The sequence below is a fragment of the Apteryx rowi genome, unplaced genomic scaffold (assembly GCF_003343035.1).
Source record: "Apteryx rowi isolate R43461 unplaced genomic scaffold, aptRow1 scaffold_196, whole genome shotgun sequence".
NCBI classification, from domain to species: Eukaryota; Metazoa; Chordata; class Aves; order Apterygiformes; family Apterygidae; genus Apteryx; species Apteryx rowi.
In genome coordinates, this window is record NW_020448263.1 from 1,168,843 (window position 1) to 1,183,902 (window position 15,060).

Sequence of the window (15,060 nt, forward strand, 5' to 3'; positions counted from 1 at the left end):
GCTTTGCCAGACTGACAATTTGGATCAAATTTTCTGTGATGCTTTAAAAATCCTTTAAAAAATTTAACTAAAGCAATTCAGACCTGAGAGTGAGGCTAATTAGTTTGGGCGTCTTGTTTGTCTTTGTGCAAAATATTTGAGTTTTATTACAACATGGAAAAGAAAAATCTTTGAAACCATGATAATATTTGAAGGATGGGAAATTGATTTTTCTTTACAACTTTACCCAGAACTTAAGGAGAAACATAAGGTGTCTGTGCTATATTACACTAAATTCCTGGAAAAATGTTCCTTTATAGTTCAGGTTGGGTACCTAGAGCTAGTGGATCCATTTGACTTTTACCTCTTTACTTGCTTTCTCCCATAAAATTGGGATAGTAGTAGTTCCCATATGTGTATTTTGCGAATAAATAGTTAAGAAGCAGTTGAGTACAGTAGTGATGAAGATCACAGAGGAAATACGGTAATTGTTTTTTGTGAGTTGAGAAGCCACATTGCACAAGGAGAAGAAAATACAACGTAGAATATCTGAGTTAGCAGTATCTATCCTGTGCATTGAAGAAGTCAGGGATCCTAATAAAGAAATAGTATGTGATCAGATAATTAAAAGATGCTTTATGTGCATGAAAAGGATGAGCTAAACTTGGACATGTTATTTTTGTGTAATATGTATCTTAATTATGTAAAGAAATGAAAACGTTCTGATGTTCTATTGTATATTTATCCGTGAATCTGTTTTGCATTTGTAACACAGATGTGTTCCAATAGCTAATTTCAAAACCAACAATTCCATAATTAAAGAAGCAAGTACAGCCTATGATAATTCTCAGCGGAGTGGTCAAGTTGGAGGGAAAATGCTCAATTAGTGCTTATATTTGTGTTCTAATTCAGCCATTCCCACACTTTGTGTCCTTTTCTTTGCTCCACTGTTGTAATTACAAAATAATGAAGCTGTTGTTCAAATACCTTCTCCAGATCAGGGGGACATTCCAGAGCAGTGTGAAAGTGATGTCCTGCATCCATTTGAGGACATTGTCAACGGAAGCCATGTCACAACCACTATGCCAGCAACAGCAGCTTCACCGCAGGACTTAAGTGAGTTCTCGGCTTGGAAACAAGTGAATACCCTTTTTAGGGTATTCACATGGCAAATGTGTAACACCCCTCCCACCCCCCAATATTTAACATCCTGTAGATATTTATGCTGAAGTGATAAAAAAAACTTTTTCCAAAAGTGGTGATTATGTAATAAAGAGGAAGGAATGCTTTCTTCTGCTTTATTGTATGAGGATGACTCTTTCACCCTTGTTTTGGTTAAATTTGTTTTTAATTTAATCATTTTAGCCCCCCACCCCAGCTTATGGAGAGAGATTTTGATTTTTTTTTTCCTTGTTTAGGAGGATTATTAAATATTATTTCTGCTCTTGATAGCATGTTAAGACGTTAAAACTTCTTTTAAAAGTATTTTCTGTGCCGCATATCTGTATTTTTTTGATTTTCTTGATTCGTAGTTCACAAAGTGTATTATCAAATGCTGATTTAATTCTTTGGGTAGATGAGGAAGATTTCAATGCTGCCTATGCAACTTTTCTRGTTGTTTTTGATAGCATTATGATTATTTTTACGTAGAGCAGAGCTTTCTAGCTTCTAATAATTCCCAGTATTTTGTTTGACCATCTAATTACTATCTGAATATTGTTCTACTTGCATAGCTTTTTAAATCTACTGGTCAAATTAGCAGAGTGTCCTTAAATAATTTTCAAAGGTTTTTAAAGTATTTTTGCTTTATAAATATAAAAAATAATATTCAACCACATTCCACAGATGAAAAGAGCAGCATGAATTTTAAGATAAGAGATACGTGTAAGCTGACAGTGACATCTTCTTTAACACCTAAATCGACACTTATTTCAGTGGAGGCTTATGTGCATGTACATAGGAATTTTCAGATTTAAAGAGAAAGTCCATGATAGGAATGAGAAATGTACTGAGAGATTTTTCCACTCTCTGGCTTCTGCTTTAGCTCTGCTGTTTAACTCTTAGGGAGGCATATATCAACATAGATATATGTAGAGGTGGAAAGAAACATTGCCAGATACATAAAGATAACTGCATGTGTGTGTGTGTGTAGGGGGGTGTATATACATACATATACATATGCAACATATCTAGTTGTTTTTCATTTACTATTAATGCCGTATAGGAACTTGTTACTTACTTGTATGTCCTTGATTTTGCCCAACCTTAATTACAAACTGGCTTTGTTATCAAGATGCTTATTACAGTGGGTTTCAGTGTTTGCTGCTCTAGTAGATTACTGAACAATGTAAGTCAAATCATGGATGTTGAAATAATTCTTCACAGCAGTGTTGGATCAAAGACAGACTGAACAGCAGAAGAGTGAAGATGAGAAAAAGTTGGAAGAAGAAGGAGAAAGAGAAGAAAGAAGACAGAGAGAACAACAGGAAGCTTTGGAAAGAGAGCAAAAAGAACTGGAAAAGCTTAACAAAGAGACGGTGATTTAGTATTTTAATATCTGACAGTAATGTGGCTTTATGGTGCCATATATTTTAAGACTGGTATGTGTGGTACTTGGTTAAAAACACATTTTACTCTTTTTTAGGTGAAAGTAATAGAGGCTAAATTCTTTTATGTATGTGTGCAATTAACCAAAGAGTTTCGCTAAAATTTCTTCTTATGTCAAGTAACTTTTTCACTGGAAACAGATACTTTTTCTTCCATGCTTCATATAATCAGAAACTCCTTATTTCATGTAACTGGAAACTATAGTTTTATGGCCAAAACTTAGAACTCAGCTATCATGAGACTATCAAAGCAAGCTATAAATTTTCAGTCTTTCTGGTCTGGACTGCTACTGATGCAACACCACCAGAAGGTGCGTATGTCCACCTGTTGATTAGTCTGTATCAGGATATTTAGGGTACTTTTTTTTGGAAGTAGGAGTTACAAGGAGGCTTTGTGGTTGTCTGTCTGTTTAAATCCCCTTGAGCTGATGTAGCACATGTTGAAATAGTGTTCTGGACTTTTGGGTCCCGTATAAAAGTTGGTTATTGCTCCCTCCCCTTTCCTATTCTTCTCCCCAACCTTAAACCTTGGTTAATTTGATTCAATTTAGTGCTACTTATCAGATATGCTAATGTCACATTCGCATGCTAGCAAATTGAGCCCTTCAAGGAACTTGCACACCTATGTCAGCTCATCCTTTTCCAATTCATATGTAAATGTTTGCCTCAGCCCAGATCTTTAGCCATATGAAGAAGCCAGGACTTAAGTGCTCACAGCATTTTAGTCATTCAGACAGGTTAGAGTGTGATTTCTTGCATGACACTGTTTTGAGTTTAAGCAATAACTTACTTCATCTTGAACTGAATATAACAAACAAATTTAGTGCTGTTTAGAGTAGACTGGCATATTTTACTGAGTTTAATATGAAGTCCTGTATGTAGTACAGCATGTAAGTGTTTTTCTTGAGCTGATCAATATTTAATTTTGATTTTGTGTCCTGAAGTGTATCCAGGACTCGATGAAAATAGATGAAGAAAAAGAAGATAAGGAAAGAGAAAAACTTGGAAACAGTAATTCTGGTGCTGAAGATAACATAAAAGATTCTTCTCCAAATCCGTTGGAAAAATACATGAAAATAATTCAGCAAAGCAGACAGCAGGAACTGGCCAACAAGGTATTATTTCAAAACTAGGCTCCAAAAAATGTTATCTAAATTGGTTTCTTGCTAAGTATGTTTAGAATGAAAACAATATTCTCTTCATTTTTTTCCTTCTTCATTCAGAAGATTAATTAAACAACCTCCTGAGATGAGTGGTTGGATTCGTGTTGTAGAAATGTGTTGATTCAAAAGGAAGAAATTGAAAACGTTTTATTTTATAAGGTTTTGTCCAACTGTGCTGTGTTTTGTTAGCTTCTAAGACACTCATATTAAATTTAAATGCCTGCAATTTCAGTAGCCTGCATTTAATAAGCTGTCTTAAAATGCAGATGCAATTATTGGAGTCACTGATAAAACTAGACTTAAGAACCAGTTACAGAAAGTGTATTATTTTCCTCTTGGCTACCAGGATTCAAAAAAAGAAGAAATGGAAGAATTATCACTTATAGAAGGACTTGTATCTAGTGAAAAAGATGACAGGTAAGGCTAGTATATTATTAATCACTTCTGTTACTCCTTATTAATAAATAGTTACAATTTGAATGATGGTTCAGAGACACCTGTCTTTCTTTTATATAGCAAAATAAATAAACTAGTAATCAAAAGCAAATATGTTGAAAAATTGAGGACCCTCCCAATTCTCATACAGGTAAAAGTAATGCACTGTATGGAATTAGGATCTAGGAATGCCATTCAATGATTTGTTTCAACAGATGTAGTAATTAAAACATTTTATCTGCAACTGAGCAGCACCTCGGTTCCTTCAGTGAACTGAAGCATAAGGGATTCTTCCCAGGCAGTGACCAAAGTTTGTTAGTGCTGCAGGTTGCTTATAATCTGTTATTAGCATTGAATCTAGCATTGATTTATTAGTAGCATCACAGACTTTTAACAAAACTACTTTACACACTTTTTCAGAGAGATTTTAGCAACCTGTGCTAAGCTACCTTAGCTAGGGCATTTGCTGTGATTATCTTTAGAAACCAATAAATAAGGATCTGTAGTTTTCAGTTGCTTGATAGGAAGAAAAAAAAATCTTTTCTCTGTGAAACCTAGTTTTTTTGRAGATTTAGAATTGAAAATAGATATAAGCAAAATATTTCAGAGAAGAGAAAAAAATTATATACTCAAACCAGAAGTAATAATGTTTTGGTATTATCTGCCCTTTTGAAGGGCTGTTTTATATACCAGCCCCTATGCTGCTGCATCTGAATTATATCTTTATAGTGTTCTTTTCACTGAAAATTATGTTAATCCTAGTATAGCAAGCATGTTTATGTGAAAGTTGGACTGCGAAAAGAATTCTGACAAAACAGAAGTACTGGATGAGTACTACAGAAGTAGTAGATTGTATTGCTTTTTGATAGATGAGATGGCTTTCTGTTTATGAAGGACTAAATCCTCACTCTTAAGGGCTGTTTAGTTCAGTTTACTGAAAAGTAATCCTGTGTGGATATCAAATAGGGCTGGTGACTATAAGAAGTCCCTTAAATTGCATGAAAAATCAACTTTCTCTTTAAAAGAAGTATGTATATTTAAGATAAAGTGCTTTGGATTCATACAACTCAATTTTTTTTTCTTTCTATCCCAAATACAGTGCTGCAGGCATTTCTCACGGAGAGGCTGATGAAAACTTCTGGTGAACAACAGCTGCTGATACGTTCTTACAGTAAAAAAGGGTTGTTTTTTTTTTTAAAGCGGCTTTCTGGTTGTAAGTGAAGCTGTATGAAATGTTACAGTCTGCACAAGGATTGCAGGTTGTATAATTATAAACGTATAAAGCTGATACTGAGCTGTCTCATCACGTTAGTCATTGAATTCAAACAGTGAGTCTAGATGCATTATTAATTCATAAGGAGGCCTGCCCTTTGAGTGTGGTGAGAGGTGGGACAAAGCAGTGTGAAGAAACAGATGGGTATGTTCAGGTAGATTGGTTTGACATTGAGTTTCTTTACTTTGACAGCTTTTGAAGTGGTGTTTCCACTCCCCCTTCCCCATTATATGTTACAAATAGTAGGTCAAAGAAACAGCATAAGTGTAACAAAAAATTCAAATATCGCTTATTTTTAAAGGTACTCTTTGGAGAACCTTGGCTGGTGCAGTTTTAACAGCAGAGTGTGACAGAACCAAATGAAATTGCCCCCTTTACTGCTATTTTAAGGGAAACAAACACTTTTAAAAGCAGTCTTATCTATCTCAAGCATCGCTTTTTTGGTATTAACCAGTCCAGAATGGAGAGATTCAAATAAAAGTGCTATTTAACTCATCTTTATTTAAGCTTTGTATTTTGTAGGTAATTATAGGCAAGATCATTAAACTTTATTTACAATATAAAATACAGTATTTCTAATCAATGAAGTAATTTCGGTTGGCAGCATATAGTACAACTCACACTGCATTTGCAGCTGCTCATCCTGACCTAAGTACAAGAATATGAAGCCAAGTTTGACAGAATTTAGGGGCAAGAACTCAAGCTCTGTCTTGAATTTATTGGATGTTGAAATGCTGTGTACCAAAAATGTGACAGAAATAAACCTTGCTTTTTTAAATTAAGATAAAGAGTGATTTGGTGGCTAGTCGAGTTTTACATGCTGCTTAATTTGGTGTTGCAGCAAAGTTGGAATTTACAAGATTTTTAAGAGGCTCATTCTGTTTGCTGTCAAGAATGGGATGAATAGTGCTTGTTGCATTATGCTGGCCTGGAGCAACTATCAAAACTTAATGCTAGAAAAACCTTTAGCTGGCTTACCCATACTGAAGCATACACCTACAGGGCATCCTTTCCCACTACATTATCAAATGGATAACACCGAACAAAATGTGTTTAACTTCTTAAGATAGAGATGTAGAGCATAGAGATGTACCAGTATAGAGTAGCTGTAAGTCTGTTTTCAAATAAGCATACACAAGTGTTGTCTATTAATTATCTACAAATATTTATTTATTTTAACACTTGGATGTAACTACAGGAAGCCCTTGGCACTGATAGAAAATATTGATTCACTGTTAGGTTACAAAAATTTATACATAGCAAAATTTAATGCTCTTTACATAAAAATATTAGACTACTTACTTAAACAAAACTTCAAAAACTCCCAGTAATAGCTACACTGAATTAGAAAAAAATTAGGCTTTAAGACACTGCCTCCATTATTACCCTTATGCAAACACTGGGCTAGAACATCACCTGCATTGCTGTAGAAATGTCTCCTTCATGCAACAGGTAAGAACATACACTAGGCTATTTTGTCATATTTGCTCTACATGGATCAACTTTGCCCCTTTTTTGAAACTGTCAAATTAGACTTCAATATTTACTGAAAAAAATCATATTTGAATAACCCTCCCAAAATGCCTTTTCACTTAATACTGCCTTGAAGAAGAAACTTGTGCTTCCTTTTATTTATATTCAGCAAACAGTCAAAACTATCAAACCACACGTCAGCTTAACATGGGTATGACTTGAATATTTAATTTTTCAAATGACTGATGTATTTTACTTTTCCCCCAACATTTATAGATATATCATATAGAACAAACACCAAATATACCATCACTAATACTCAAGATATCACTGAATGCTTCTGAAAAAAACATTAATTAGAAGGCAGACTTCTATGGGAAATGACTTTGAAATGGCACCATTCTTTTTCTGAACACCATGTTTTCTTAATGTGCTAGTTAATTTGTAAAAAGGAAAACACATAAGCACTGACTATAAATTTGCTAAGCACCAAGATAGAGAAAGGTGGGCATCCTGTATTCTGCTTTATGGCTGTAATTTTTTTATTGTTTGTGTAAAACTCTGCAAAATTACTTCTCCACTCATTTGGAGTAGTCAAATTGGTGTCATTTTAATAAGGTAACACTTTTCACTTAAAATGTAGGATAATGGTCTCCTGCTGCTATATAAATGCTAAGACATTTATAGAAAATAAATATTAAGGCAACGCTGACATTTATTTTCAAAGAAGGGGATCATTATCCAGATCTAAGGATCTACATTCCGTTAAATAGTTAATAAAAAGATTAAAACTTGGGACGGCTGTTCAACACTCATGTAAGCACAGTACAGTGACTGCTTCTTCATAAAAAAGTGTGGCACAAAAGTAGATCGCTATTCCTGTGGCCCATTTAAAGAGTGTTCAAAGACTGCCCTGTTATAACTTATCTGTCTAATGAAATACTGCAACTGTGCTGTCAAATAAGCACAAGCAGTTAAATCTTAGCTAGCCACAGTTTCATTTGGTATATAAATTGAGATAATAAATCACACATTGTACATGTGCCTTTGTACAGGGTCTGTACAAATATCTACTGCTTGCTGGTTTGGAGTGCCTGCCAGAGTCTCGTGCAGGAATTCATGCTGTAGTACATGTCAAATATTAAATACCAAAAGACTTAAAGAAGAATACTTTGGTCACTTGTTGTGAAGTGTTGCCTTTTAAAATGCCTGGAATAAAACCTCCATTCTCTATATTAAAGGATGGAAGATTACCCATGGGAAGAGTTCCCTATCAACATGTTTCCAGGAGCTTGAATTTGAAGCTTTTACACTTCTGTATTATTTTGTTTGGTAGACACACATCTGTACTGCAGAGCAGCTATCTGTTGATTTGTCAGAGCTACAGAATTCTTCTGCTGAATTACTGTGGCAGACATTTATGTGTAAGAATTGAGTTGCTCTTTTGACCGAGACTGGATGTCCTGAAGCTCCTGCTCTTCTTTTGCTTTGATATCTTGGTAGGCCTGCATTTTGCTTGCATCCTTTAAGTAGGCCCAGTTAGAGGACAGTATCATGAGGAAGTGGATCTGGAAGAGAAGGGTGAGCATGATGGCTAGTGAGCATGTCAAGAGGCAAAGCAAGCTGCTAGTTAGATTAATAGACGCTCTTGAAAATAACAACAAAAAAGTTATTCTACGTTAATAAGCATTCTGTTATTAAAACAAGCACAGAGGCTATTTTCAATGATCTCTAGAATTCTGCATGCTAATATTTAGGTTGGTTATTTAAAATTCAGAGAAAGTTAGTATAAGTAATAAAATGAGCTAAAGAGTTTTACTGATCAATTAAAATGCAGAACAGGGGAAAGCAGGAAAAAAAAGTTTCATATGTAGCAATTTATATAATCTGTAAACAAAAGTGCTCAGAAGAACTGCTTTCTAAGGTTGTGGTGTTTCTGTATATACAGGCACAGATTCTGGTAATTCTTTTTTTCCCCAACAAGCAGATGAGAATTCTACCCACCCCACCCCAGAAAAAGACTAAAATTGTAAACAGTTTTATTTAGGTGAACAAAGCTACATTAACATATTGAGAAATTAAACAACAAAACGTGAGTCCAAAACTAAGCAAAAACATGCAATCTCTGGGTTAAGAAGTCTTAATAACGTATTTTTATAACTACATTTTAAACACCCATTGTCTAACTTCTTAAGTTTTATACCAAGTATAGAAATTGGTTGGTGTTTTTTTGTTGTGTGGGTTTTTTTTCTAGTTTGTGAAGTGAATACATCTCTTTCCAACTTCTTTTCAGCATACTTCACGCAAAGGAAATCTACATCTGAAAACACTGATTCACCGCTCCTTTTTCAACAGTGTAAAAATGTCACTATTATCTATGCATGGTTTTGCTTCCCCTGTAATCATACTTACATTTTTGAGATCTGGCTACTGAGAAATCAGTTACTAACGTGCAAGCCATACAAAAACTGAAGTTACCTAAACAAAGTTTCTTATTAGTTTGGGGTCCAAAAGAAAGAATGTGATTGTTTCATGCAGAGCTAGTACAAAGATATATTTTCTTCCAGAGAGAGCATGATTTGGCATTCACTTGAAAATTAAGTTTAAAAAGAAAAAAAAAAAATCAGTTTTATCATCCATACACCAGAAATACAGGCCAACTAATTCACAATGCCTGGGCTTTGCCAAAGGATACTGGCACTACTTTATTGCTCTTTTCATGTCATATACATTGYGTGCTCCCAGTTTTTTGTAGTTGGTGTTCAGGAGGATGAAGAACAAACTAGCAGCTCTCACCCTGAACTGTTCCAGTATTTGTTTTAGAGATGACTGTTAGAAAGTAAGTGGAGATTTTAAATCAAAATATCCCATCTGCAAAAGGATGATTTATAACACCCCTACAGCAACTGAATCCTCTCAACATGAACAAATAGCCAGATCTCATCTGCATTATAGTTCATATACAAGAAGTCATTTTATTAATCTAATAAGCTAAATGATGTTTACTGAAGCTATTTACAATTACTGTAACAAAATTCAAAAAGCTAGACTTTTAGCCTAGGGTGTCAGTGGTATTTCAAGCTACGCAATGCAGCTCTTTACTGGGCTTATACAATTTAGAATTTAGTGCAGCAATCTTCCCGACTCTTAAACTTCAAAACAGCATAGTTATATGTAGTAGCCATCATGTAGATCAGCTGGTGGAAGAGAACAAAATACAGGATAGTAAGATACAAAAAGGTGGCGGCTCAAGCCCATTTGGGCAATTTTTGATAACTACAACAGACATTATTCCAAGCTTCTTCCAGGACAAAGATGCAAGATAAATAATTTGCTGGTTATCTTTAGAGTATAATCTACAAGCAGACCTATGGCTATTTCATCAAAGAATAGTGAATATTACACCTGGACTTGGCTGACAAGAAGTTAGAAGCTGGTGGCTAGAGTAAGTGTTAGACATGTGAAGGAAATCCTCTTGTTACAGTCCCTTTTTCCAGCTGCTATCTTTAACTGGCATTGCAGAGCTGGACTAGTCAAATTGCCTGAGTCCAGACAAAAAGAACAAGCAGTTACAAGCTACTGATCAATTATGAACTACAAAAATGTAAAGAAATAGTTTGGGTATAAAAATTGTAGAGGTAGGATTTTCAAAGGAGATGCAAAGTTTTTTTTCCTAAGGATGGAGGAGGTGAGTTAAGATAACTTCTTAAAGCAAAAGTTTGACACCTTCTGACTTGTAATGACCAAAACTAGGCATTGCTACAAAAAGAGGAGTCAGACAAGTTGAAAGTTTGGAAGAACTTACCAAGTTTTAAAGGAAAAAAAATTTTTTTTTCAGTTAGAACCTGTTGTAGGTCCTAAGGTAAGAAAACCATAGCCAGTGCCAGAGCAGCTAAGTTAGACTTAGCTTGCCCTCCTTAATCTGTAGTATCTCTATTTTTAAGATAGATACACAAAATTTAATTTTAAAATATCTTAAACCTGAATGGAACATGTTACACAAAAAAAAACAACAAAAATGCTACCCACCAATGCTATGACAGTGGCACCAGCTCCAGCACAGGCCACAATGAACAGGTGATAAGACATGTAGAACTAGGGAAAAAACATGTTAAAAACGTTAAAGTATTTGGGGATGGTATAAAATACATTTCAACCGTTTTAGAGAATAAGGATAATAAAACTGGCTTCATAACAAGAGGTTCAAAGCTTTAAAAACCAAAATGTTTAGAAATGATTTTCATTTTTTTGGATGAGGAGAGAGAATAATTTCAGTATTCTACTTGTACTCTCTTATAATCTCTTTATACTATTATGAARAGACTGCTAAGCTTTCTCCAAAACTTTTATTGAGTTATTACTCTGTGCCTATGTAACTTGGAGGCAAAAGTTGCATACAGGTTATGTTTCTGTACCTCATTCGTGTTGCAGATGTTCTCTAAAATTGGACCACAAGCCTTGCCCGGCACAGCGTTCCAAGGGATGATACCTGAAATATCAGAGCAAAAGAAACCACTAATTCCAACAAGCAACACTCTCTGTTCCTTTCTGCTCTTTCCCACCCACTTGCCAGTTGTGTTCCCATTTGTGCATCCACACATTGACCAGTACAGCTTTGAGTTGGCAGGAGGAATTAAAACAACTCACTCAAATTGTGCCTTCTCCTTATACCAAGGCTTGCTGCCAAGATATGTTCTCAGATGTGGTTTTCCCATATGGCAGCCAAATGGTTGTTTTTTAGCGCTTCAGGTCCAGTCACACACTGACTACTCCCCCACTCATAATTGAAAGGGATAATCTGCATCTCAGAGATACTTGGCACCTTTCAGGATAGCACTTAATATGCAATTCTTTACTAGATTAAGTAAGTTCTACTTGAACAAGCAACTACTGTAGGGGAGTGTGAATATAGAGCCAGAGGGAATAATTACAAAAGGATTWTTTCTGTTTTAGTTCCAGTAGGTAAAAAAGCATTAAGGGAACACTGCTACAGGAAAATTTGTTCTGCCATACTTCATGTACTCTCAATTAGTTTTCTTATCTGATTGAAAATTTAAGAACTAGACAGGATCTAGAAGGTTTAAAATAACCTAAACTTTTAGGCCTATAACGGATGTGAAGCGTAAGTAGAAGTCATGCCTTGAAACAGAAAAACACTGTCTCCCCAATATAACTTGCAGTTCAAATTCAGCTGGTTAGAATTAGCAGCTCTGTAAGAAACAGGTCATTTCAGCTATGGCTTTCAAAAAGATTTTTTAGGATTTACTTTAAAGTTAGTTTCTCTGCATGTTCAAAATACACTTGAAGCCACTGAGTTATCACTATGACCACCTCAGGGGTAGTTCAGTGACACTACTGGCCTGTTAAGAAGCTGCTCTTTCCTGTCACTTACTCACTGAAAGCACCAGTCCATAAAAAGTTGCGCTAGTAAAGCTGAGAAACATCAGAGGTAGCAGGAAGTAGGAATGTATGTTCCCACCACACTCCCAGGCTTTGCTACTTCCCAGCCTCTTGATCTCAGTTGCTAAAATGGGGTGCAACTGTTTAACTGGTTTGGGATGTTTGGTTTTTAAAGTTCATGTATCTTAGCCTTTCGTACTGGACATAAATCCTGGATAGGAAAGCAAAAAACAAACTTTCTTCCTTTTTCAACTCTGAATCAGTTTCTCACTTTTGAATGAATTAATCCAAAGAACTAAACATTCTTAGAAAATGCTGGCTAAAATTAAGTCAAAAGTAATTAAGGCACAAGCTTTTCTGCACAAGAGAAGCTGAAAGGTTTAACTTCAGGAAAAATTCACCTTGAGGACTGAACCATTTGAAAAGCTTGACCATATTTTATGTTATTCTCCCACTCCTCTGCTATCTCCTCTCCCTTCAGATTTCTACATGTAATTAAAAAGCAGTACTAATTCATTAATATTTGAGGCAGACTCTTGATTGCAGGTTTGGGGTTTTTAACCAAAAGTGATTGGTTACAGCAAAGTTATGTTAACTTCAAATTTAAATTTAAAACAGCCTTTTGAAAAGAAAGGATATGTGAAAGTGGGTTCAAAGAACAGAATCTGGTTATCTATTTCTCAGCTCTGTTTCTAAGCAGTTTATTTTGAGACTGATCTATTTTTAAACCTAATATTATAGTACTAGAAACTGCTACAAAATCATTTTAGATAAATGACTTGCTGGTTCAAATTGATTGCATCTGGAAGGAGATCAATGTAATCTGAATTAATTAGAAAAGTAATAGCATATTCAGAGATACTAGAYGCTGTTGCATTTGGTTCATCTGATAAGGCTGAAACAAAACTATTGAAGCTAGACCAAGGAGAGAGGATAATACATTTAATCAGGATTAAAATAAGTACCGTATTGCCTGATATCCACGCAGATCTGGTCCCCTGGAACTGTCATATTCGTCTGAAGTGATTTGATGACTTCGCAAGTTGACCATATGTTATAGAACATAAAGACAGGCACAGCAGAGAAGCCAAAGACCCCAAGCCAGGCCACTCCCAGCACATAGGTGAGGAAAACAAACTGGGCAGAGAAAACACATGCACTTCACATTTTTTCCCTGGAAGGAATACTTGAATCTGCCTTAAAAATGCATCAAAATAATTTCTAAGAGTACGTTTAGAAATTAAGTAATAAAAAAAGTTAATATCCATGCACAAATAAAATCAGTGTCCTCAATGCTCACAAGTACTTATTTTTGGTACTCTAAGTGCCACTGGTAAAGTAATTCAGGCATTCCTCTTTTAATCAGTCTGCTAAACAACTTGGCCTCCTGAAAGAGAAATTATTAATTTCTCAATGAGAAATTAATATTGAGATACATATAATAATGAGAAATTAATTCCTGAGAAACTAGGAATTCTGGTTGTAGGCTAAAATCAATAAAACACCAACAAAAATCAGTTAAAGATGATTTTATTAACTGTACCATACTAGCATTTCTATACAGCTTGCAAATCAAAACAAGAATGGAATTGATGTCCACACAGCTCTCCTGTACTCCCTGATTTATGCAAATCAATTTTGAATGCAACTTTTGAGAACTCCTATTTTTGAAGACATACCATGTTCATTATAACAGATCTGAAAGCTTTAATTGATCTAATATACATTGCCTAGGAGAAAATTAGTTTTAGTTACTTCACCTTAGAGAATCACGGATTTTTCCATGGAAATTTGCCAGTTTGGGTTATCTTTTTTAAAACAATTATTATATGCATTTTCTCTGGTGAGAATATAACGTATGACACTCACTTATTGCTTTGGAAATCTCCCAACTTCCCCCTCCCACTGGACCTCCTCCCTCTTCCCTCATCTTGTTAAGTTTTATGGTGAAACATTAGCTCATGAGATCTGGCATTAATTCCTAGCTTCCTTCCCCTTATGAGACCCAAGAAATCACAGAGACGTCGATTTTGATCCAAATCGCAGAGTGGAGGAATGTTGTTATATGCTGTATGTTCCCTTTTCTGTGTTACTTATTTAACTGTAGGTTCTTTTAGGACTTTTACTTTGGAGAATTGCTGGAATAGGCATTGATACTATACAATCTCGTTTAAAACTTACATGCCAACAAAGAATAGTGAGGACAGGAAAAGTTCTGAAGTGCAGGATTCGCTCAGCCTGGCAGCAGAACTGAAGGACTGAACAAATTTTGCAGTAGTGGAACTTTCTATTGTCATAGGATTTTGTCCAGACTAAATGACACTGGAAACAYTGTATCAAAATCTGAGCAATTGGTGGGTTAGATTTTATAGTTAGATAAGGTGGTGTGTGGTGTGTGTGTGKGGGGGGGGAGTTAGAGGCGCTTGCAAAAATAACGTGCGCACAAAAAAACTCAGCCAGTCATGCATTTATACACAACCGAACTGAAATACCCTATTTTTTATTAGATAGTGCCATACACCAGAAGTTCTCTCACTGGATTTTGGTAAGGACCAAGTGGACCAGTTTAAAGGATTTCTACAGATCTACTATATGTAAAATGTGKTTTTGCATATGTGAAAGCGTGCATGGGAAGAAGAACATGAAACCTTTAATTCCTAAGATAGCTAGGAAAAAACACAACCTCTCTCACATTTATTACAGATAACTGTTGGAAATGGCTATTCTGCAT

General features: G+C 35.2%; 2 protein-coding genes across 6 annotated transcripts in view; one reads left to right on the top strand and one right to left on the bottom strand.

Annotated features, from left to right (window-relative positions):
* The window catches only part of OFD1 (OFD1, centriole and centriolar satellite protein), a 37,115-nt gene extending 31,642 nt beyond the window's left edge, over positions 1-5,473 (top strand). For all 3 annotated transcript variants that reach the window (XM_026062871.1, XM_026062872.1, XM_026062873.1), the window contains exons 19-23: positions 976-1,095; positions 2,365-2,516; positions 3,530-3,700; positions 4,095-4,165; positions 5,283-5,473. In XM_026062871.1, coding sequence (XP_025918656.1) covers positions 976-1,095; positions 2,365-2,516; positions 3,530-3,700; positions 4,095-4,165; positions 5,283-5,328 — 560 coding nt within the window. In that variant the 3' untranslated portion in view covers positions 5,329-5,473. The remainder of the gene's footprint in view (positions 1-975; positions 1,096-2,364; positions 2,517-3,529; positions 3,701-4,094; positions 4,166-5,282) is intronic.
* Positions 5,474-6,597: 1,124 nt separating this feature from the next.
* GPM6B (glycoprotein M6B) overlaps positions 6,598-15,060 on the bottom strand; it is a 32,361-nt gene continuing 23,898 nt past the window's right edge. For 2 of the 3 annotated variants that reach the window (XM_026062885.1, XM_026062884.1), the window contains 4 exons: positions 13,295-13,466; positions 11,345-11,418; positions 10,959-11,024; positions 9,915-10,126 (listed from right to left, as the gene is read on the bottom strand). In XM_026062885.1, the coding sequence (XP_025918670.1) occupies positions 10,046-10,126; positions 10,959-11,024; positions 11,345-11,418; positions 13,295-13,466 (393 nt within the window). In that variant the 3' untranslated portion in view covers positions 9,915-10,045. Of the gene's footprint in view, positions 8,498-9,914; positions 10,127-10,958; positions 11,025-11,344; positions 11,419-13,294; positions 13,467-15,060 lie in introns of those variants that run through there. The other variant, XM_026062883.1, reaches the window with a different exon arrangement.